The following is a 24734-nucleotide window of genomic DNA, read 5'->3' on the forward strand; positions in this document are numbered from 1 at the left end:
TAAGAAACATACAGGTTTGTGGTTTTTTTCCCCAGTCAAATTTAATTTTTTTCCTATAAAAAGACAATAAATTACATTTCACAAAAGTGTTTAGGTCAGGATGTTCTTCTCGCTCTTCCGTTAAAAATATGTGATTATACAGTGTAGAGTATCAGATTTAGCTGGCCACGGTTACATACAGTAAATTCCAAAATGGGTCAACACTAGTATTAAGTGTGTGCATGTATGGGGGAATTAGTTTCATCCTGGCACACAGACAAGTATAAACAATCAATTTTTTGTCTAACTTTGCACATGATACTCATAATTTAAGCTGTGTTTAAACAGTGGCCAAAAAAAAAAAGGGGGGGGTGTCAAGTGAGATTTTCAAAAGCACCTAGGTGAGTTAGGAGCACAAGCCCCATTGACTTTCAAGGAAACTTGTGCTTCTAAGTCACTTAGGCACTTCTGAAAATCCAACTTTTAGAATGTTCTAAAAGTTAGGCTTTGGTTTTTATTGTCTATATTTTAGGTGGAGGCACTGCGAGAAGATATTTAAAATCACCACTTTCATTTAGTACTAAAATCAACTTATAATGCCTATTGATATCATTATGGCCCAAATAATTAAACTCCTCAGCAAAGGGATTTAAATAAAACATCAAAGTCTTTGCAATATTGACCTAAGCTGGGCTTTTTCTCTTTTTGATTTTAAATGCACTATACAATCAGTTACCAATTACTAACAACCCATCTTAGGCCACTGGGCTTTAATATTTAGGTAGAACAAGAAATAGACTAGAGATAGATGCCTTGCCAGGGACTCCTCTTTCAGGAGTTTTTTGTTGAATGGTAACATTTCAGTGTTGCTTATGAGCCAAGTTACTAGACGTCTCAGTCAAAAGATTACAGGCATTTTGCTAATTCTTGGGAAAACAGATAAGTGAAGAGGCCGTATCTATGTCAGGGTCATCAGTTTTTATAAGACCTACCCCAACTCCCATCTTTCTTTGTACACAACAGCAAAATCAGCTGCAGCATATACCTGACAGTCTCCTTTTAAATGGGAGGTCTCTAGATTTAAAAATCTGGAGCTATGTTTGAAAGTATATACTTGAAGCAATCATTTGGTTTCCCCAAGAACGGCTAGAGCAAGAAAACAAGGTGGTATGTTCACCTTTAAATATATTTCATTATGCTATTTCCCTTTTTCTGATAATGTACCCCCAATATGCTAGAAATAATTGCTTTAACTTGCTTATCATAACTTGTACAGAATCAAACCAATTTATAGGTTTTTTAATAATTGCAAAAAGAACCGTCTATACTGGAAGCGTTTAAACCACCAATATTCTTCAAAAAGGTAAATCACGCTGGGTGAAATCTTGGCCATATTGAAGTCAATGCGAGTTTTGCTGTTGACTTCAACGGAGCCAAGATCTCACCCACTGGGTCAAATTCAGACCTGCTCCAACACCATTAACACTGAAGTCCCCATATACACCTGCTTTGAACATGGCCCACTAGCAACCTAAGTCAGAGGTAATGAGCATCTGCAATTGCAATTAACTTCAACAATAGTTAAAGGGCTCTCAGTACCTAGCAGGAGGCATCTTGCCACATCAGTCTCTGTCCTTTTAGATGAGAAGTCCTCAAATATCGAGGCTAAGGCTACACCCAGGGCCAGCTCCAGGGTTTTTGCTGCCCCAAGCAGGAGGGGGAGGAAAGAAAAAAAAGACAGCGATCGCAATCTGCAGCACTTCGGCAGCAGCTCTACTGCTGCTGCTTCATTCTTTGGCAGCAGGTCCCTCCCTCTGAGGGGAAGCGAGGGACTCGCCGCCCAATTGCCGCCAAAGAGGACGTGCTGCTCCTCTCCTTTGGCCGCACCAAGCACCTGCTTGCTGCGCTGGTGCCTGGAGCCGGCCCTGGCTACACCACCGAGCTTACATCGGTGCAGCTGCACCAATGCTGGTGCACCACTGTAATGCTGTAGTGCAAATGCTCTAAGATGATGGATTGGGTTCAATATTGCAGTAAACACGCAAAAAATCCTGTAGGCAAACACCCTTGCTGACTGCATAAAATACTGCAGGATCAAGATCATTGTGAACCAATGAGAAAAGGGTGGGTAAAAAATGCTGCAGAGAAGTAAGAAATACCAAAGATAAGGGCACACAGGAGAATGACAAGCATGGGCAAGCATTTCTCTCTGGTATAGGACATATGGTACATGTACACAGCAGTCCTGCTTGAAAGGCACGAAGAGTTGTGCAAGGTAAAAAAAAGTAGTTGCTTTGAAGCAGTTCTTTCACTCCACAGTGACTACTCCTGACCTACTCTCTTATAATTCTTGTATATTAAGCAATACTATGGAAGGCCTGGGCCCTCTACAGCTTGAGGACCTCCGGCCATGACATTAATATGACCTTGATCACCTCTAAAATCTCAGGTTATTTATTAGAGAAATACAATAAAATTATTCTAGACTATGCCTTCGATTCTACTTTCAGATAAAAGAACAAAAATTCTTACCCCCAATTAAATTCTCTTTTCCCAGTTCTCAGCTTCTCTCAATCCCCCACATCATTATAACTATTGAAACATTCAACTTTTCTCCCTTTAATTATTCTAGAATTCAGTTTCTCAGAACACCATTCCACTCAATTTACACCTGTCAATTTTTTATTATAGCCTCAAAATTTGGCTACTAGGTGCGCATAGGCATATGACAGGAAAGCTCTGGGCAGAGAGTGAGCATTATGCTTCCCCCAAAACCTGCAAAGAAAAAACATTCCCCAGCCACCCTGCAACAAAAGTGTTTGGGTCAGATGTGTGCATATGCATGTGCCCATCTGACAAGAATCATCTGTGCAGGGATATGTGGGGGGCTGGGGCATACTCTGTCCTCACAACAAGAGTGCACAATAATACTACTTGCATAGCACTGATTGCTTGTTTTGGGCTGTTTCCACAATGGGCCCAAACCTGACGCAGAGACTTTACGGTATCCAAGTTCTCTTCCACCAACTCAGACTCCGATTTCCTCACCAATCTTCCACACTCTGATACTTCTAACCAAAAGCACCTCTAAATTCATTTTGGCAAGAGGCAATGAAATCTGACATTTGTTTAATTCCATCACCTGGCTGATGGAGCGCTAGGATTGTCTGATATAGAAACATCACACCAACAATTCCCTCTCTGAATATGTGCATTCACACTTCTGTGTGCTGCGAGTGTGAGACTGTGATTCCATTAGATGCTCTCTCAGAGAAGTTACTGTTCCGTCACTCAGAAACCAGCATTACACCTGCATCATGTGGCATTTAACAGATACTGGCTATGGGGCAATTGCTTTTCAGAGACACTCTTCTCCCACCAAAACGGAGGATTACTCATTCAGAACTTCCTCCCAGTGAAGACAATGGGAGTTTTGCCACGGGCTTCAATGGGAGCAGAAATGGACCCTTTGTGGACTTGATCTCCTCAGTCTTTGTGGTTTATATATGTGCATTTCCAATTATGTGCATACTTTCATAAAGGCCTAGGGGCATCCCTACAAGGTAGTGCCTTGTTATGTCTCACTGGACATTGATAGACTCAGATTTTCAGAGTTGCACATGTGCAACTGTACCTTCAGTCACAGTAATTCTAAGTACATGTGACCAGTTAGCCACCTAGCTGATCATCTGCGGGCACAGTTGTGCATGGTGATTGCATATACAGATGATGCATTTGCAATTTTGCACTTGTGATTCTGAAACTGCACCATATTGCATAAAATATACAGCACGTGTATTTTGTGTATTAGATTATAGTGCATTTTAATACCGAATATTAAGCAGCTACACTGAAACATGATTTTTAAGTTTTCACACAATCTTAATTTGTTATTTTTGTCAGTTGCCTGTATTGTACAGCCCTCTGATTATACTGTCACAACACGTATAGAATGGATGTTTGAAAAGCACAGTTTTCCTACAGCAAGGAATTTTCACAGTCTGAAATCCTGCAGGGGCACAAGAACTATACGGGACATACAGGAATGCTCTGCACACTTGTGTCCAACGTACAGATATGAAGTACACCTGCCCACGAAAATACACAACACATCTCTATTCTAATGGTAACAGTTATAGGACTTGGAACGAGGAGGATCCTGGTCCAACTGCCAGTTGGACCATCAACTTGCTCTGTAACTTTGGACACCCCTCATTACTTGACCTATTCTCGAAGGCCAGACAGTGTGCCTGCAGCATCCCGGTTGCAGGTAGAAGTGGTATTGATTTCTTATGCTGTTTCCATAGCTGAGGTTTCTTGCATATGTATTTTAAAAGGTTACACAAAATTATATTAACAGTATGCTGTCATCTGATTGGCTATAAATTAGCTTTACAAATACAACCCTTTTGTCAGTAACAGTCCCAAACAGCATAGGAAAATTAGTGCAACTGTCACTGTAGAATATTGCGAGGGTTTGTTTGCTAATCAGGGCAGGAAGAAAAGAATTCGGTAGCATAAAGCTGAAAAGTAACTACTAAAAGTGAAGAAGGGCGGCATGTTTTATCCACATGGAAATATTTCTCTCTACAAAATAAAAACATTTTGGCCAAAATCATCCCCGATGTACTTTCAAAGTCAGTGGAGTTGGGCCATTTACAAATTTGGCCCACTTTATCTATTGTGATGTAGCATTTCCAAAGATGTGATTCCTTACAAACCCCTGAAAACTGTTACTAAGACACACTTATCCTTTGCTTTCAAAGAAGCAGATTTTCTCAGGAAGAAATTGACAGACAGGAGGTTCTCAGCTTTTAGGATAGAGTTGCTAAAGTCTGTTGTCAAACCTCAAAATACTACTTGTGAAAGCCAGCATAAGTGTTTTCACAGCAAAAACTGTGCGGTCAGATTAGCCAGTCCTAGGATGATTATAAAGATGTGAACGATGAGCATTGACCACGTCAGCTGCCCTGACTGATGCAAGGAGATCATGTAGATGAGGGATGGATACACAAATACAAAGGCCAGACCACACGTTGCTCCAGAATATCTGCAAAAAAATAAAAGTGCTTTCTGTTAACTCTGGTTCCTTGGGGTTTTTCCCAAAACAGTCTTGTTGAATAATGATTATTTCCTGCCACAGCCAAAAAAACATCATTTTCTGTTCCTCGTTATCTGCCTCCTCCTCCAATGGCATTTAGTTACTTGATAAAGCATTTCCCCCCAGAGTAATCCCACTGTCACATGTGCCAGATGCTTCTGGAGACAGACTTCCTAACTTTGATATTGATGTATTTTGTTTTTGGTTGAGGAATCTGTTTACATATGTCAGAACAAGGCCAGACAATATCTTTTGTTACTGTTTCATGTAATAATCGAAGATATGAATCTGGTAACATCCCAGGGGCTTAAACAAAACATGTATGAGCTTCTAAAAAGCATTTCTCTGGTACTGCAAGAGCATGAAGTGAGACAAGCACCAGAAAGGACCAACCCATAGCTATTTAAACCCTTTCCTACTCCTCCTTCCAGTGATGACTCCCAGCCTGACTCTCTGCTAGCTACCAAAGCGCTCTCACTACCCTCTCCCAGTGCCAGTCTGGCTCTTTGACAGCTATCAAACCCCTGGTGCTACCAAGTATTCATTATTCACAGGCATTTTTTCCTATTCAACAAGTTTCAGTTGTCCAATCAGGGAGCAGAAACAACAACATATTACTTAGGTGACCAATCGCATGCCAAAGAATAACAAATAGTTGAACTACACAGTTCATGAACCACCCACAGGCTGAAAATTGTTTGCCCAAAACTGTTTGGCAACTATCAGTAATGAACACATTAGCAAAAATCAGGATCAATTCGCAAACAGAAAAACATGCCGAACACACCATGTAATTTATGTTCAGTGACTAATCTGACTAGTTCTATTATCGGAGGATAGAAGTTTTCCTTAAAAATAAATTAAATAGAGATTATAAAAAAATAGACAAAAGGAGTGTTAAAAAAAAAAATCTGAGTCCGCCAGTTTCAGAAAATGAGTGAAGAGTAGCTATAGTGACTACACTGGCCCCAATACCAATTGCTGTGGTTTTATAATAGCATATTCCTGTTTTTTTAATGCCTTCCTTTTCTGGTTGTTGTGTAAAAACCCAGACTAACAGGGGAAACTGACTATTTCCAAAGCATTTCCAAATGCTGAAAGTAAACCCTCTGGAAAAAACTGACAACATATTTTCTCAATCTCTCTCAATTACAGGAATCACAGGAGTTAATTGCAATAGTAGGTTTAAATAAAAATCAGTTAGACGTGTGATTTTTATTTTGGCCTTCCTTTTGCCTCTGATTTTTTATTTATTCATTTTTGCTGTTTTTAATCACAATTTAAAAACTGATTTAAAAGAGACAGTCTTTAAAGATAAAAAAACAAAACAACCACACACCTCCACAGAAACCATTGGTGGTAACATACACATAGGGCCATACAGTAACTTAGTGACTTTATGCTGAAAAATGATGCATCTGATTCAGAATAAGCAGGTCAATTATGGTGACCCTGGATGAGATCTGAAGGAAACTTATTCCCAATTCCCATCTGTCTGGCAATCATCTTAACCCTCTGAATGTCCCTTTCCAAGAACTAAGATTAAACTGAGCTCCATATGTCAACCTCTGATATCACTAATTTTTTGTATATTGATTATAAACAATAATAAAAAGAAAACAGATTTATCTCTGAGAAATTGTCCGACACCAAAAAGTAAATTTTATTAATATTCAGGACTAGTTCAGAGTACAAAGGGTACCTACCTTATGATACCTCCTATATTTGGATAGAATATGGCCATTGTCACTCCAAGTCCTACAATTGCTATGTTTAGAACCAACACATGGAAAATACTAGAGAGGGGGGAGAGGAAAAAACAGTTAATATGTGTAACACCACTATGAAATAAGAACATCGTTCACTTATTGTATTACAACTTAAATGTACATCCAGTAGGAGTGTTTCTACTAGCATGACTCATCCTCTCAGAGCTAATTAATTTCACAGTTAACATGCAATATTCTGTATATATCAAGTACCAGATTCTAAACAGACACAAATGTTTGGACTCAAATAATTCTTCAGCAGAGATTATGTATAATTTGGCATTTCTCCTTAAAACAACATACTTAATACTCTAGCATATGAAAATCCATCTGAAACATCCAAACACAAAGAAACAAGACTGTATAATTGAATTCCCACATGAAAGAAGTGCCTGGATCCAGAGAATGAACTGAGCTATACGAGTGGGCTAATGGTAGGGTGACCAGACTTCCTGATAAAATCGCGACTGTCCCGATTTTGAGGAGTTTGTCCTGCGTCCCAACCAGAGTACAGTCGGGATGCCATTTGTCCCGATATTTTGTTTCCTGGTCTTTGGCGGCAATTCAGTGGAGAGTCCTTCAGTTGCAGACAGTCTTCGGCAGTATTTCGGTGGTGGGTGCTTCTGTCTTTGGCGGCAAGGTTTATTACCCCTTGCCAAAATACCGCCGAACACCATCTGCGACTGAAGGGCTCTCCGCCGAATTCCCAGATGGGTGAGTGTAAAAACACCCCAGCTCTTCCCCTTCCGCCTCGCCCCCCTGGCGGCAGTCCCAATATTTTCCCCTTAACAGCTCGTCACCCTAACTAATAGATACTAGAGAAAGATGCATCACATAATGGAAAGCATTATATAGAATACATAAAAACAAATCTTAATACATTACTTGTCACATTTTGATTGATGGATAAGACAATGTTTACATTTCTGATCTTCACGTAATACGTGACCTACAATTTACATTAGACTGCTTTTTTTGGATAAACAGTGTATTTTCTACTCTTATGTTTTGTATTGAGTGAGTAAACTTGAACAGGTTTTGCTTTCTGAATGAACTTTCTAATGCACAAAAGCATTAACGTTGTTTAGATACTAGTGAAAGGGCTGTGCATGGACTCTGGACTCAGAAAATACCTAAATGTCACCTGCCTTTAGGGCCTGTAAAATTTTTTACATCTAAATATCAGGAAAGATCTGACTTAGAAAATGTTGGGATATGTTAACCACACAGATGTTCATCTGGGAATGAAAAATACCAAACACAGAAAAGACACAAATACTTATGGCTTTTGTTTACCTACTCTTCTGTTGGGTTTATTTCATTTTGACTGAAGTCATCATTTTTTCTTACCCATCAAAGGTATTTCTCTGATGGAAAAGGTCAATCTCTAAATAGAAGAGCTTCTACCTATATCATACTTGAACTGGCATGAGTGACCAATTTAAGGGCTGAAATGTTAAGTGCTAATTTACAAGGTAGGAAGTTTAATGAATTTTATTAATTTAATAAAGGGATTTTATAAAACTATGGGGAAGAATGGATAACTTCTACCTAAAAGAACAAACTAAGATGGACAGCACTAAGAACTGTTCTTAAAGGAACATTTCAGAAGGAGAGTAAAATGAATACCCTTAATCACACAACTAGCATTTTAATAGTACAACAAGAAAAGGTGGGTATCAAATTTAAGTTGTCCATTGGAGAAATACCAGATGCGGCTTTAAGACAAACACTGAATATTTGAAACTTTATATGAAGGCAAAGTTACAATAAAACATGAACGTACTACATCATCTATTACTTATTCATCATCTAGTTCGTATTCAGAGAACCTGGTTAAGATACTGGCTTGCTGGCTGGGAGGCCCTCCTTCTCTGAGTACACTAGAAAGGGTGACCAAATTTCTAAATACCCATCCTTTTTTTTAGCACTTCTCTTGTGTACATACTTGGTGTGAAAGCTTTTCCATTACAAGGACAGTCCATATTTTACTACCACAATTCCACAGGAGGAGGGATCATGTATTTCCAGTAATGTGCAATATAGAGAGAGTCTTATTGCCAACAATAAAAAAAAAAAAAAAAAAGTGCCATTCTATTTAAATGGAGATCCTTTACTGAAGCATTAAGCAAGCAAGTCAGGGGACCTCTAGGAAGATTTTATCATAAGATGATATCATATCATAAGATGACTCTTCTTAATAATTTCCTTCCCAAACTATCTAATTCTTGGAACACAACCAACACGTGTACAACTATGTTCCCCTTTTCCTGCAGCTTCTCCAACAAAGCACCTCCCTAATAGCAAAAATATGGAGAATATTATTAATTAGAGTCAAATGCTATCTATGCAGTAATTTATAAAAATGTTCTTTATGAGCTGCACAAATTGAAGATATATATTCTCTTTCCCATAAAAGGGATGCACTTATCCAGATCAATTTCTTTGTCCAAATCCCTCTCCCATCCTTTTCATCTGAGTTGTTTTATTAACGTCTTTTTCATTCTAAATTGTATCTTAGAAATTAAACCTTTTGTCCAGCTTGTTCCTGGGTTAATTCCTGAAATGTTGTTAAACGTCCAGTTAGAGCCACCTCATATCCAGATTTCACAATCAAGTGTTTGATTTGTAAATATTGAAAATATGGGACCTTTACATTATCACATATATATTGGTAGGATTTCAGAACAGAACCCAGGAAGAGCTGTCCCAATTCACTAATCTCAGCTCTTACCCACAACAAATCATCACATACTTCCTAAGGATAAACTCCTGATTTTTAATGAAAGTAGCGAAGGGAATGGGCCTAGGTGACAAGAATTTTAAAAATTGGTCCAGAGCTGCTACGATGGTCTGGAGGAATGGGTGATTTTTTATTTTTGGTGATCTAAATTTCTTTTTAATCTCACAATTACTGTGAATAGCTGTATCTAGGCTCCAGTCTTGTTCAAGTTTTACCTAGTGTTTGGATGGTCTATTGTTAGCCCAACTGATGACGTTTTAATACATAATAATAAACCAAATTAGGGAATGTTAGTCCACCTTACTTTGTAGGCTTAGACAGAACTTAGAACTCACCCCTTTGTCTTCTATGTTTACATATGGTTTTAATAGTGCATCCTGCCATGTTTTTAATGTCAGGGATAAAATAGGGATGCAGTGAAAAAAACAAACAAACAAACAAAGGCTGCCAGTTAACAGTGCTCCCAAAATTAACAGCTTTTGGTTAATAGCAACACTGAATTCAATGTTAATGGGATTTGGATAGCGGCAATATGCATACCACTTATTAACAACTGTCTTGGGAAGAAAGGCACTACCACAGGCAGGTTTGCGGGGCTGCAGCCAGGGAAGGAAGCACATAGGGCTTCCCGATACCTCTCCCTGTGCTCTCGGGCTGTGTCCTGCCCTGGTACCAGGGCTCTGGGCTCAGCACTTCCTTTCCTGGCTGCAACCTTGCAAACCTGCCAGCAGCTGGGGTCCCACTGCCTGCACAGGAGGTAAAGGGCCCGCAACCCTGCCCAGCCGAGGAGTCCCTGCTAGGACAGGAGGCTGTGAGAAGGCAGTAGAAGGGAGGGAGGCTGCAGTCTGGATGCCAGGGCTCTTCAGAGAGAGTGGGGATGCGGTGGGCCTGCATGGTACCTCTCCTTGCATTCTCCAGGCTGTGCCCTGCCCTAGCACCATAGCCTGGGCTTGGTGTGGCCCAGCAGTTACTTCCCTGGCTACTGCCCTGCAAACCAGCCTTTTGTTTATCGGCAACCCTCTGTTATTAGCAACTTTTTGCTGGGAACAAAAAGTTTGCTAATAAATGGCACCCACAGTAACAACTTTGTGAGGACATTCATCTTTACCGAGGCTACTCTATCTAGCCAAGAAATTTTCTGTTTGTTTTGTTATTTTATTCTACATTGGAGGCTAATTTCCTTTTAAAAAGATTTGTTTCTCCACAATATTTATTCCTAAAATATTGTAAAGATTCCCTTACCCATTTAAATTTATCTAACTGAAGCAGTTGATTTTGATCCTTTCAAGAACATTAATTCCCAGAATTTCAGTTTTATCGTTGTTTATTTTGAAGCCCAATACCTGCCCAAATTCTAAAGTCAATTGTTCTATCATTTTTAATGAGGCTTCTGGATCCTGCAAATATAACAGGACATTGTCAACATACAAAGCTACTTTGTGTTGTAAATGAGATGTTTATCAAGCGGCTATTTCTCACATTGTTTTGCTTTGGCTATGGAGCTATTTGCCATCAAACTGGCAAGCCTGCGCTTGTACCCCTGGATAAAAGGAAAAGGAGGGGATTGATGAACATTAACCGAAGAAGATGCTTGAGGATGAATATACAGGGCTGATATGCCCTTATAAAACTGATATTCAAAATCAAACCTTCCTAAAAATCTAGCTGAGGTACTCCCAATTCCAGCCTGTCAAAATCATTCTCAGTGTTGAGTGAAAGCAGCATACAGAAAGAATTATAAGAATTAACATTACGAATCAAATTCAGAGTTCTGATACATCAGATAGGTGCCTGCCAGCAATGAATTCAGAGTGGTCTGGGTGAATACAATTGGGCAAAATGACACAATCTGTTTGCTAGCACCTTGACATAAAATGTTGGCATCCACGTTAAAGAAATAGGTCAGTATGATGCACAATTGGAAAGATCTTTTCCTTCTTTAGGAATGACCATATTTTCTGCCTCTTTCCACGAATCTGGAATCTCATTCCCTTGCAATATACCATTAAATAGCCTTATTTTAACTGGGTTAACACTTGCTTTAGAGCTCTGTAATGATTCCCAGAAAACCCCTTGGGACTTGGAGCTTTAGTGGATTTTAAGTTCTTAAATACATCTTCAACTTCCTGTGCAGCAATTTGCCTATCAAGAGCTGCCACATTATCCTCAGAGCTGAGGTGTTTCACATTTCTCAAATATCTATTCATGAGTTCAGAATTTGGCTGTTCTGAAGCGTACAAAGTATGGAAAAAGTTAGCAAACATTTCAGAGATCTGTGTGATGTCAGTTACTAAATCTCCTGTTTTATTTCTAATCAGAGGGATAGCTGATTTATCCTGTTTCTTTTAAAACTTTCTGGCTAAAAGCCTATCAGCTTTATTGCCTGTTTCATAATATTTTTGTTTAATACATCTAACTGTTTGCTGAGCCTTACCTGTTTGTAACAGGTTATTTTTTCCTCATCTCAATTGTTTTCTTGTATACTCTTTTAGATCCTGTAGATTTATGTCTGTCTACCTTCCAAATCTGACAGTTCTTTAACTGAACTCTTCTACCAGACGCTCATATTTTTGAGGTATGACGCTTAGTTATGAGAGTCCCCATCATTACTGTCTTTCTAGCATCCCAGTGAGTACTTACTGATTCCATCCTTATCATTTTCTTCTATAGATTTCTGGACATTTTCTTCCAGATCTTGAATTCTAAGGGGGATCATATAACAAAGCTCTATTCAACCAGGCCCTTTGTTTTTCCACTGAGTCCCAGTCTTTGAATCTAATACATGCAGGGGAATGATCAGACCAAGTTATACCTCCCAAACTACCTTTTTAAACCAAATTAGCCAAGAAACAGAAATCAGATCAATCTGACGTAAAACCCATGAGTAGCAGAACAATATGAATCTGGATGTCAGAGACTATACATCTCCCACTAGACATCTACCAGATCCTCATTTTCTAAATTGGGCAAATAGTATATGGACTAAGACATTACACTAAATAATGAATTTTATATCCATGTGGTGATAAAGATAAAGAAAGAAAGAGAGTTAAATGTAAACTGGACTGTACAGAACCCAGGATATGTCTACATTGCCCTATAGTTTGGGCTATGGGGGTGCATATAGCTATGTGTACCAAAGTGTTGCATTGTAAATCCCTTGTGGGGATACTACAGGCACGAACTGCAAGTCTCTTCTTCAAACAGGACTGCATAAGTGTGAACTAGACTGCATTAGTGTGAACTGGGGACCTTGAAGTGCGTGCCTGTAGTGTTCACATGGGGGAGTTTCAGTTCAGCACTTTGGTGCACACTGTTACTCACACCCCACAGTCTGGACTACACAGCAGCATAAACATGCCCTAAAATGCCCTGGGTGCTGTAGAGCCCAGTTTTCATTTAACTCTATCCCAACACCATTAAAACCATCTGAACGTAATATCCATTATTTGCCATGATATCTCACCTCATATACTAATCTTGTTCCTCTAGATTTGGACTGTTTCTTCTGCTGTCATGTCTTTCCTTTTGTCTTGGTGACATATCTTTTTGAGCTGTTCTGGCTCTTTGACCTCACTGATTCCCAGTGATTTCTTGGGTGATGTGCAGGACCAAAGAAAAACACCAGATATTGTGAGACTTGAGATAAAAATCGCAAGAGCTGGCAATGCTGGTGATGGCATTCAGAAGGTAAACTGAACACTGCTGTTTACCTTTTCCTAACACAAGAACAAGGGGACATTCAACTATGTACAAAGGCAGCAAATTTAAAGCTAATAAAAAGGAAACATGCTGTTAGCCTGTGAAACCCACTGCCAGAAGATATCATTGAAACCAAGAGCTGAGCAGTCATATTTGTTAGGATTAAACAACAGCTACAATGAAAGATACAAACCCTTCTGTTTCAGGGCAAGAAACTTTCCCTACAGGCAGACTCTCTCTTATATCCCCACTTTCCCCTTCCTCTGAGATATCAGTTATTGGCCAAGATTACTGAACCAGATGGATTAGTAGTCTGATCTGATATGGCAATTGCTATGTTTCTAACCTGCAAGTCCCTTCTTCTGTTTAAGTACAAATTCACAGCCCATTCGACCTCCAGGCTATAGGGATACCTCATCCTCACTTTAGGGTGAATGGCACAAGGAAGGACAACAATTTCCTAGTTTTGATGCAATTCAGGAGGACATGTGCGAACAAATGAAAACAAAATCTCTATAACAAAGTTATACTTACAAATAACTAAGAAAGGAGGTCTGTAAGGCAGGGCTGCTACCTCAAGCACAGGGGTCAGACACAAACAGCTGCTAGAAAAAGGCCCCCCAACCTTAGGAATTTTTCTTGGGGGGAGTGGGAGGCAAGAGACATTCAACAAGAGGATAGTTATTACATAGAACCTTCAACATTATGGTAGGTACAATATATTCAGATATAATCTGACTAGAGGGGTGTGGTCATATGGTGAACCCCTGAATGACCACCATTAGAGTTGCCAACTTTGATTGCAGAAAACCGAATACCCCTTTCCCTGCCCCTTCCCCAAGGCCCCGTCCCCTGCTCACTCCATCCCCCATCCCTACATCGCTCGCTCTCCCCCACCCTTGTTCATTTTCACCAGGCTGGGGCAGGGGTGTGGGAAGGGGTCAGGGCTCTGACAGAGGGTGTGGGCACTGGGGTGGAGCCAGGGATAAGGAGTTTGGGATGTAAGAGGGGCTCCAGGCTGGAGAGTGGACTCTCGGAGGGAGTCTGGGTGCGGGACAGGGCTCAGGCAGGAGGTTGGGGTACAGGAGGGGGTTTGGGATGCGGGCTCTGGTTGGTGCTTAACTCAGGCGGCTCCTGGAAGCAGTTGGCATGTCTCTCCTCTGGCTCCCAGGAGGAAGGGTAGCCAGTGGGCTATGTGCACTGTCCCCGCAGCTTCCATTGACCATGTTCCCAGCCAATGGGAGCTGCGGAGCCAGCGCTCAGGGTAGTGCCTGTGCCACGGGCAGGGGCAGCGTGTGGAGCTCCCCAGTACACCTACCCCTAGGAACCAGAGGAAACAGCTGGCTGTTTCCAGGAGCCATGTGAAGCTGGCCGCTGCAGCCAGCCGGACTTTTAGTGGCCTGGTCAGCAGTGCTGACCAGAGCCACCCGGGTACTTTTCCAACCAGGTGTTCTGGTCAAAAAACGGACACTTAACAACCCTAATCACCATAATCACTGCAAAAACAGAGTCTTGATGGTGCTACTCTCTCTAGAAAAGTCTAGGATTTTACTGAGAATACATTTATAAGATTTCACAGACCTTAAATCTGATTCTGTATCAGTCCCTTAACCCGTAGCCAGCTTACTGGGGAATTCCCCTGGTGGGACATAGTTGACTCAGTGGGAGAGGGAGTTGTATCACTCCCTCTCACAGCCTCCACCATAGAGAAAATAGTAGAGGAAGCCTGGAGGATTAGATGGGAGTGTGGCCCACTAGCTATATTCAGTTGCCAGAACAGCCCCTTAAAAGATGTTGCGACCAAGCATAAGTTCGGAGTAGCCTCATGCTCAATAGAAGCAAAGCAGGCCCCAAGATGGTCCCACAATTTTGATGCAGCAAAGATGCTGAAAGCCATTTATGTTCCACCCCCAACTCCACCCTTGTATTGAGTGGCACTTTGAAGAAACAGCAATTCTAGCCCTTTTATTCTAACAGCAACAGGAAACAGAGGAGCATTGGGATCTTAATAAAGTCTCAGTGATGTTTTATGTTGGAGAGTTAATCTCTAAGAACATAGGAATGGCCATACTGGGTCAGACCAATGATCCACCTAGCCTAGTATCCAGTCTTCAGACAATGGTCAATGCCAGATGCTTCTGAGAATGAACAGAACATAGCAATTCCTATGCTAGTGATTTACAAAGTCAGGACGTATCTTGGCAATGAGAAGACCACAAGAAAATTATCTGCCCTTTTGACTTAACGCCTTCAACTACCTGTGAAGAAAAGCAGTGGGGCAAATATGTGCAAAAAGACGCTAGCACAATGAATTGTGAAGGTACCTGCCAGAAAACTAATGTATTTGGAATGAAGTTTTTGAGATGGACACTCCCCACATTAGCAGAGCTATACCTGGTGGAGATCCTTCACTTATTTACCAGGAACTGGAACATGGCAGGGAGGAGAACCCTTTCTTCCAAACATCAAGTTTTTCCTTGGAGCATCTGTGAGATAGATCTAACTCTCGCTTAGTGAAAGGTGAACTGAGGCCTGGGCTACACTAGCAGGATGGGTTTGAACTAAGATACGCAACTTCGACTTCAGCTATGCGAATAGCATAGCTGAAGTAGAAGTATCTTAGTTCGACTTACCTGGCCATCCTCATGGCGGCGAGTCAACCACCGCAGCTCCCCCGTCTACTCCGCTTACACCTACTGCCGAGTTGGAGTACAGGCGTCGATTCGGGGATCGATTTATCGCCTCTAGATGAGATGCGATAAATTGATCCCCGATACATTGAACACTACCCGCTGATCCGGCGGGTAGTATAGACGTACCCTTAGAGCAGTGAGGCATTCCCTTCCTTCCCCCATGAAGAGTTAGCAGACTTGTCTATGTAAGACTCACAGAGCTTTTTGTTTCCTTAGGAGGTCAAGTAAGCTATAGCTGTTTAATTGTTTAATTGACTAGCGTTGGTTTGTCTAAGTGAATCTGCTGGAATGTAAACTGGCAAAAAATTCCCCTTCAACCAATTTGAGTTGTGGAGTCAACACGAGAGAAAATTCTGCCCAGAGAGGGATACTTATCCTTTGTCTAACCTCTGTTCCTGATTGCAGCTGGGAAGAAACAGTTATATGTTGTCAGGGGCCAGAATGGCTAGGAACAGCTGCTGGTCTGCTCCCTGACTAACTGCTGCTAGTAGGGTTGCCAAACCTCTAGGATTGGCCTGGAGTCCCCAGGAATTAAAGATTAATCTTTAATTAAAAATTATGGCATGCGATTAAATCTCCAGGAATACATTAAACCAAAACTGACAACCCTAACTGCTAGGCAACTAATGAGCCAGCTGCACTGCCTTAGCACTGTCAGAGTGGCCACAGCCCAGCTGGCTGCTGGTTTAGCAGTCCTACTCAAAAGCCCAGCCCTCACAGCAGTTTAGTGGCTGTTCAAGGCATAAAGTGATTGCAGCTGTGCTTAACCTTGTTCCTATCTCTGCTCCCCTCTGGCTTCAGACTTTTGGCTTTGACTGTTTATCCACAGAACAGGTACCTACGGCATTCTGGGGGGCAGTGTGCAAACCTGCCCACATCTAAAGGCACTTCCCCCAGCCTAAGGGGAGGAACCACCGAACCAAGGGCTCAAGCAAATACGGGGAACAACACGTGAAAACACATGGATAGGAATGAGGGTCAAAAGCAGGGAGTCAGAGGGGGACACTGAACAGAGAACCCCAGAGAGGTGCCCCTCCAACAGAGTGGGTGCTATTGAGTTCCTGGGGTGGGTGGGCACAAGCCTGGTTACATCTGAAGTCCCCACCTCCACCTAAGGGGTGCATAGACCAGGCAGCTGAAATGCAAGATTTCTCATCCTGCCCCAACAAATGTGTCTCTGCCCTGACCTGCAGAGCCCACTTCTGAAGGCAAGAGCATAGTTTATTTTTTCATGCTCATCCAATCTTTAACCTTCACAAACTTGGCCATCAAATAAGTCAGGGTAAAACTGCAGGGGCAGTTTTTGAAACACATACGTCTCCCTGACTGCAAAATCCAGAACCTTAGCAGAATATCTGGCACATGGTATGTCAACCCCTTGACACAGGGTAGAGTCCTTACCTTGGGTAAACATTGCCAAAGACATGTCCTAATAGCTGAACTCGTGCCAAATAGCCAAGCAGTGGGTACACAGTTATCATCTGGAACAGCAGGAACAATCTTGCAACAAATGACATGATGTCATCGCTGGGAAAATTGTCTAAAAAATTCTAAGATAAGAAAAGATAATTAGGCAGGATTGACAACAGTTGTATTAGATTCCTAAAAAGTGTTCCAAGGGGAAAAAACGAAGCCTGAATAGTGCTTCTCAAATCAAAGACAAAAAATTGAACTCTCTCTTGTGCAGCTTGTATACAAACTAAACATAACCTAAGGTTTGTAATATGAAAGGTCAGTGATTTAATTTGTGTATTGCCCTCACTAGATGACATTTATTTTTCTAAACAGCACACATCCCTGAGTACAGAATATGGAGCAGGCACTTGACTTCATATGCAAAGGATTTCAAATGCTCCTATTATCCACATTTACATAATTAATTGTAACTACTGATAACTCTTAAGAATATTTTATTGGCTCTTGTCAGTAACCTAGTCCCAGATTTGGACCTTAGTGTCCAAAATATGGGGGTTAGCATGAAAACCTCCAAGCTTAGTTACCAGCTTGGACCTGGTACTGCTGCCACCACCCAAAAAATTAGAGTGTTTTGGGGCACTCTGGTCCCCCCAAAAACCTTTCCTGGGGACCCCAAGACCCAAATCCTTTGAGTCTCACAACAAAGGGAAATAAACCTTTTCCCTTCTCCCCCCCCAGGTGTTCCTGGAGAGATACACAGAAGCAACCTCTGTTAATCTAAACAGAGGGATTCCACCCTCCCCGTTCCCAGCCTGGAGAACAGAATTACCGAGAGTCAATCTCTCTTCCTCCCTCACCCACAGTGAATGCAAAGTCAGGCTAGTACATCTAACACACACAGATTTCCCCCCTGACTTCTTCCTCCCACCAATTCCCTGGTGGGTACAGACTCAATTTCCCTGAAGTTCCTCACTAAAGAAAAACTCCAACAGGTCTTAAAAGAAAGCTTTATATAAAAAGAAAGAAAAATACATAAAACTGGTCTCTCTGTATTAAGGTGACAAATACAGGGTCAATTGCTTAAAAGAATATTGAATAAACAGCCTTATTCAAAAAGAATACAATTCAAAGCGCTCCAGCAACTATAGACATGTAAATACAAAATAAAGAAAACCATATAATTCACTATTTGATCTCTTTGTACTTACAACTGGGAAACAGAAGATTAGAAAAGCAGGAAATAGAAAAATCCTTTTCTAGCTGAGAGAGATTCAGGCAGAAGACAAAGAACTCAGACACAAACTTCCCTCCACCCAGAGTTGAAAAAAGTCCTGTTTCCTGATTGGTCCTCTGGTCAGATGCTTCAGGTTACTTTTTTTTTCAGGTGAAAGTGACATTAACCCTTAGCTATCTGTTTATGACAGCTCTAGATCCCTTTACCTTGGGAATCATGATATTCCAGCAGGCATCTAATTGCCCAATAAATTGCATAAACAGCTCTTGGTGCAAGTGAAAGAATCCTTCCTCCCTGTGAAAATTCATAAAACCTTATTTGTTTTCGGAAACTGCAGCTCCACGACAAAGCCACCTTTCTGGGGACCTATTTGTAATAATTCAAGCTGGATCCTATACAGATAATACGGAATGGATGGATTCGACAATTTGAAACATCTGTTAAATGTATAAAACCGTTCCATAACTGTTTTGTATAATTACTAACAATAAAAGAAAGAAGTGTTTGACCGCCATTATTTAATCATAGCTCTTCAGCCCATGAAATTCTTTTAAATGGCTCACAGAAGAGCTTCATGGTTAAACATCATCTTCAGTCCTAATATGGCTATAAGCTTCCCTCCATGTGGTGCTCCACTGCTAAATTCTCAACAGGACATGCACAGCATCTTACATGAAATGATTCATTAAAAGACCAACTCTTTTCGAAGCAGCCTGAGGCAAGGAGATCAGGGTGGCCTAATGGATGGATGAGGGAATGGAAGGTATGATAGTCTTCCTGCCAGTGTATTGCACTAGTGCCCAGAGGCCCCAATCAGGGCCCCTCACAGTACTAGGCACTGTACATACATAACATAGATGGTTCCTGCCCCCAGATATTTTACTGTCTAAACCACCAGTCGTGTATGGATTAAGGCGGGTATTTTATTTTAGCAGCTGTGAATAGCCCCAATGACTTCAGTGGGATTAGTCACTGCACATAAAACTTAAATTCATACATAAGTCTTTGCAGGATCAGAGCCTAAGGAAGCCTGAACTGTTCAGCTCATAGTCAATATGCCCTCAGACAAGTTAGCTAGTGTAGTGCCCCTCCCCCACAAATTAATAAAACCCAGCCAGCTCACAAGTTTGATTTCATTTGTTTTTGAGAACACTTTGGTTTTCCCAGTCACAACGGTTAGACATCTGTTTTACCATGTTTATCAAGTAGTGGCCGGTAGATTAGTGAGTCAATGCTATCATCAGTATGTGTTTGTCAAAGTGCCCACAACATGCTAGTCACTTTCCACACACTGAAGAACAGACAGTCCCTGCCCCAAAGAGCCAGTCACAGAGATAGACAGAAGTCAGTGGATGAGGAACAAGTATGGATTTTTACACACAATAATTAGAAGGGCAGGGATGGAAACAGTGCAGTAAAGTGTCTTTCTCTACCTGTTCGATGCACTCTTTGGACAATGGTGGAGAGGGAAATGCAGCAAAAATTAACAGTCCAACATAGAGATATGTTAATCCCACCAGAAAATAAGCAATGGAAAGGTCTCTCACCTGCAAAAATAAAATTCTCTTTTTATTCTGGCATTAACATACACAGCAAAGTACAAATTTGATGAACTAACTTACTGGTTGACAATATACTAAATATACCATACTAGGTTAGTTTCTTCGTAAAGCAAATTATTTGATAAAATGTGGTGCATTAATGCAACTACATGAAAATAATTCATTGCAAGATTCTGAACAAGACACCGATAATCTTAGCTTAGACAATGACAAAGTTAGCTTTGGAGTCTGAGCCTATTGAAGTCAATGGAAAGAATCCCATTGACATCATTGGGATTTGGACCCCATGCACAGATTTTTGAAGTATGCTCCCTTCTTCTGCAAAAAATATGAAGCCTAGTACATTCAATATGAGCCAAATCTTGCTGTCCTTACTCTGTGTAATAGACCCAAGTCAGTTGGGAACATCAGAGTAGTAGAAGGGAGCCAGAGGAGAGGAAATGCGTGCATGGAACTGGAAGCAAGAGGCGTGCAAGAAGCTGAGAGTGACAGGGTGTGCTGCTGGAGGACTGAGAAGTACAAGCGTTATCAGATATCAGGAGGAAGGTCCGGTGGTGAGGACAAAGAAGGTGTTGGGAGGAGGCCATGGGGAAGTAGCTCAGGGAGTTTTAACTGTTGCGCAACTGTACCAGGAGGCACTCTAGACAGCTGCAGTCCACAGGGCCCTGGGCTGGAACCCAGAGTAGAGGGCGGGCCCAGGTTCCCCCCAAACCTCCTAACTCCTGATCGAACACAGGAGGAATTGGCCTGGATTTTGGCTTCTACCAGAGGGGAAGGTCTCTGGGCTGTTTCCCGATCCACAGGGTGCATCTGTGAGGTGAGCAAATCCACCAGTAAGTGCAGGACCCACCAAGGTAGAGGAGGAACTCTGTCACATCTGTTAAATTCTTATGGGGTTAAATGGGCAATTTGCCTGAGTGAAGGCAAATTTGGTCCTTTAAGCAGGAAGAAGGTACACAAAAGCAGTCACTAGGCAGGTATTATAGATATATTTAGATCCAGATAACAAAAAGAATCCCAGAAACAGCTTCCTCGACAGATACAGGGTGTTACTGCTAACCACCACAATCATGCAAAGAATATAAAGACTAAATAGAGCCTCTTCAGCCTTTTCATATACCCACGCACTAACAAGCCTCAGGACACATTCAGCACAAGTAGCAGTGATAGCCAAAGAGTCCATTGATACCACGTCAAGTCTGTTGTCAGGACTGAAAAATGGCAGCTAGCATATATCAGCAGGCCAGATCCAAGCTATAATGAAAATGATCTTTTTTAAAAATGTGCTTTGAAACCCAAGAATATGGTCTACAGAGAAATCTTCAAAATGCACACATTTATCATGTTAGTTCCTATGGATGTAACCGAAGAGCATAATCTAACATCTTATACATGAGGGGGAGAACACCCAACCCCCCCCCCCCCAAAAAAAACAAACATATGCAGTAAGAACACAACATGGAAAGATTGCTGGTTTTGAGTGTGTGTACTTATTTTTAAAGGCCAGATACAGCAATCCAGAATAACCATATATTTTCCATTTCAATCACTCCATACCTCCCAGAGGCATTATATGCTTTTAGAAACATATTCTTATATTAAATCTTTTCACTATAATTATTTGCCTTCACTATAGCGTTCTGTATAAGCATTTTACATTAAATTATGGCCAAGATTTTCAAAAGTGGGTGTCTAAAGTTAAGCTCCTAAATCCATATATAGGTAGCTAATTATAAGTGATGAAATTTCCAAAATGTGCTGAAGACCCAAAAGCTTCCAATTAAGTCAACGAGAATTGCTGGGTACACAGCCTCTGTGAAAATCACTAATTTAGGTACCTAAATACAGATTTAGAAATCTAACTTTAGGCAATGACTTCTGAAAACTTTGACCTTGACCTAAAATGTATATTCATTTAATACATGTAAAATTTGTGTGGACTACACTTGTATCAAATTATATTAATTAATGGAAAAGCAATCACATCCCCTTTTGAAATAAATTTTCCAAGCTGCAGAACTCACTGACACATTAACCTTTTCAGTACATTAGTTGCTATTAGGCTATTTTAAATTTCCTACATCAAATCACTCTTTTTGGAACTGCATTAGGACACCATTTGTTTTTGGTTATTAACTAGCTAGATACTGTGTTATTTGTCCGCATGCTTTCTCCAGGACATTCACTACCACTTACCTAACAATTTGTTCAGATGATGCTAGTAAATCAGCTTCTTAAAGTATTACTGGTAACGTTTTTGACACAACCTTATTTTACTAGAACTTACAGTGACATGATCAGGATTAGTAGGCCTCCAAATTTGTCCTACTTTTCCTCACTTATATCTGTTCACAAAGTCCATGTACGTACATGTTTTTCTTCTAATCAAATACTTTAATGTCTTTTTCTTTAATGAAAATCCACACACTACCAACTGAGCACCCAAAGAGAATCAAGCCAGTGTGCACGACACCAGTGGTACCGTATCTTTTTAGTAACATATCTGGAAGATCCTCTCTAGTTTTCAGTTTTTATTTTTTCCCCTATAGGATGTATCAGCAGAACACCTACTTCTGCTGACTAAGTTTCTGTAACCAGTACATCATGATCTAATTTCTAGGCTTGCAGCTGTTTAGATTCCCAATCTAGCCACTACAAACTCAGCCAACATATTCAAAATTAGAACTGTAACCTTCAGCAATTGTTCTGTATGCACACATTACATATAGAGTCAACTTTCATGCTTGTGTTTGAAAATTTAACCCCTAGAGATATTTTGCTAAATGTGACGCAAACAATCACACACATGTAGAATGGGTACTTTAAGCAAAAATACCAACACTCATAACACTGTTTTAAAAAAATACTGGCCATTTTTTCAAGTTACTAATTTCATTTTAAAATCCATCAATGAAATGCACTTTATTTATAATAGATTGTAATACTAAAGTCACCAAAAAGGCATGACAAATACAGTTTTATGACAATTGGTAAGCAAAGATCTCACGGCTCTTCGGGGTTGGACAAAGCAGTAATTTCCCTTAAAGTAGCTTTATTCAGGGGTGGTTGTTTTTTTAAACACAAGACATCTCTACGACACAGGTTGGCAGTCTAACATTTTTGAAACACTGAGTACTGAAAGTTAGGGTTTTTAACCAATTTAAGCTGTACACACACTGCTTAGTTTGTGCAAGGGTTTGCCAAGGCTCATTCTCAGCCCCTGTAGGCTTGGCAATTCATAGCCCTGGTATCTTTGGGCTTGCTGCATCAGTTATGAAAGTAAAAAAATTGCTTGAGCCCTGGCACCTTTCATTACAAATTAAGCACTGATCTAGCAACATTTATTATTCTTTTTAGAGCCTTGCCTCGAAGAGGCCTGTGAGTATGTAAGAATCTTAGCTATCATTAACAACAACAAATACAAGATACGAGCCCTCACGGGAGAAGGGCAAAGCTGGAAAAAAGGAACTCTAAAAGCTCAAAAACCAGAAGGCAAATAAAAAGAACCTCTCATTGTATTATATTTTTAAATCTCATGATTTTTAAGCCAATCTCGGGATAATTGGGGGCTTGCCTCATGATTTTTTGAGTGCTTGGCATTAGCACTAGTAAGGGAATTACCTGCTTTTCAAGGCCATTCAGGATCATAGATTATTAGGGTTGGAAGAGACCTCGAGATCATCTAGTCCAACCCCCTGCTCAAACCCCAAATCCCCCCCTCAAAGACTGAACTCACAAAACTGGATTTAGCAAGCCAATGCTCAAACCACTGAGCTATCCCTCTCCCAGGATATATCCCTATGAAAAAAATCAAGGACAAAGGTTATTGTTGGGAGACCTGGCACCATAAGACATTGTGTGGTAAGTCACAGGCACTGCTCGGAAACCAGGAAAGGTGAAATCTTGCCCCTTCCCCTATTGAAGTCAAGGGCAAACCCTGCATTGATCAGCACAGACAGAGACAGGCTCCCTCCAAGCGCTGGAGCTGGTCAAACGCTTGATGGGCAGCAGGGTCCTAACGCACCACCTTGGTGCAGGACTTTGGGCCCCAAAGGGAATCCCTTAATACAGGCCAGGTGGCCTGGGGACGGAGTCAGCTCAGCTCCCCTCCCCACTGATCCTTCGCATGGCCCTGTCAGCCCCCCGCGGATCAGAACCGAGCACCGCGGGAGCTATTTCCAGTGGGGACAGGCCGGGGAACGTGCTCGGGCGGGGGCAGGAAGGAGGCTGTAGTGCGGGACATTGGGTCAATATCTATTCAGATGGAAGAGTACTTGCCTATGGAATAACCAAATACCATATTTAGCAGCACCTACTGTAAGCTAGGCATTTGCTGGAGGTCTCCCCTGCGAGTCCTGAACCTGGCCAAACCATGCTAAGATTGTGAGAGCTGACAGGATGGCAGCCAAAGGTAGTATTGTTGTAGGCAGGCCAATTCCCATTTGAAAAGATTGTCTTCCAATTCCCACCCCCACCCCCCAGTTTGCCCACCCTAGAAATTCCACTAAACAATTTGCCTTGAGCAGAGATAACAG

The 24734-nt window shown here is 41.2% G+C and overlaps 1 protein-coding gene across 13 annotated transcripts in view; it reads right to left on the bottom strand.

Annotated features, from left to right (window-relative positions):
* Positions 1–15: 15 nt before the first annotated feature.
* Positions 16–24734, bottom strand: part of SLC38A9 (solute carrier family 38 member 9) — a 76309-nt gene continuing 51590 nt past the window's right edge. For 9 of the 13 annotated variants that reach the window (XM_050946981.1, XM_050946974.1, XM_050946973.1 and 6 more), the window contains 4 exons: positions 20071–20184; positions 17389–17537; positions 6787–6876; positions 16–5029 (listed from right to left, as the gene is read on the bottom strand). In XM_050946981.1, coding sequence (XP_050802938.1) covers positions 4864–5029; positions 6787–6876; positions 17389–17537; positions 20071–20184 — 519 coding nt within the window. In that variant the 3' untranslated portion in view covers positions 16–4863. The other 4 variants (XM_050946977.1, XM_050946972.1, XM_050946978.1 and 1 more) reach the window with 4 other exon arrangements.

Source organism: Gopherus flavomarginatus, chromosome 3 (assembly GCF_025201925.1).
Source record: "Gopherus flavomarginatus isolate rGopFla2 chromosome 3, rGopFla2.mat.asm, whole genome shotgun sequence".
In the NCBI taxonomy this organism is placed as follows: domain Eukaryota; kingdom Metazoa; phylum Chordata; order Testudines; family Testudinidae; genus Gopherus; species Gopherus flavomarginatus.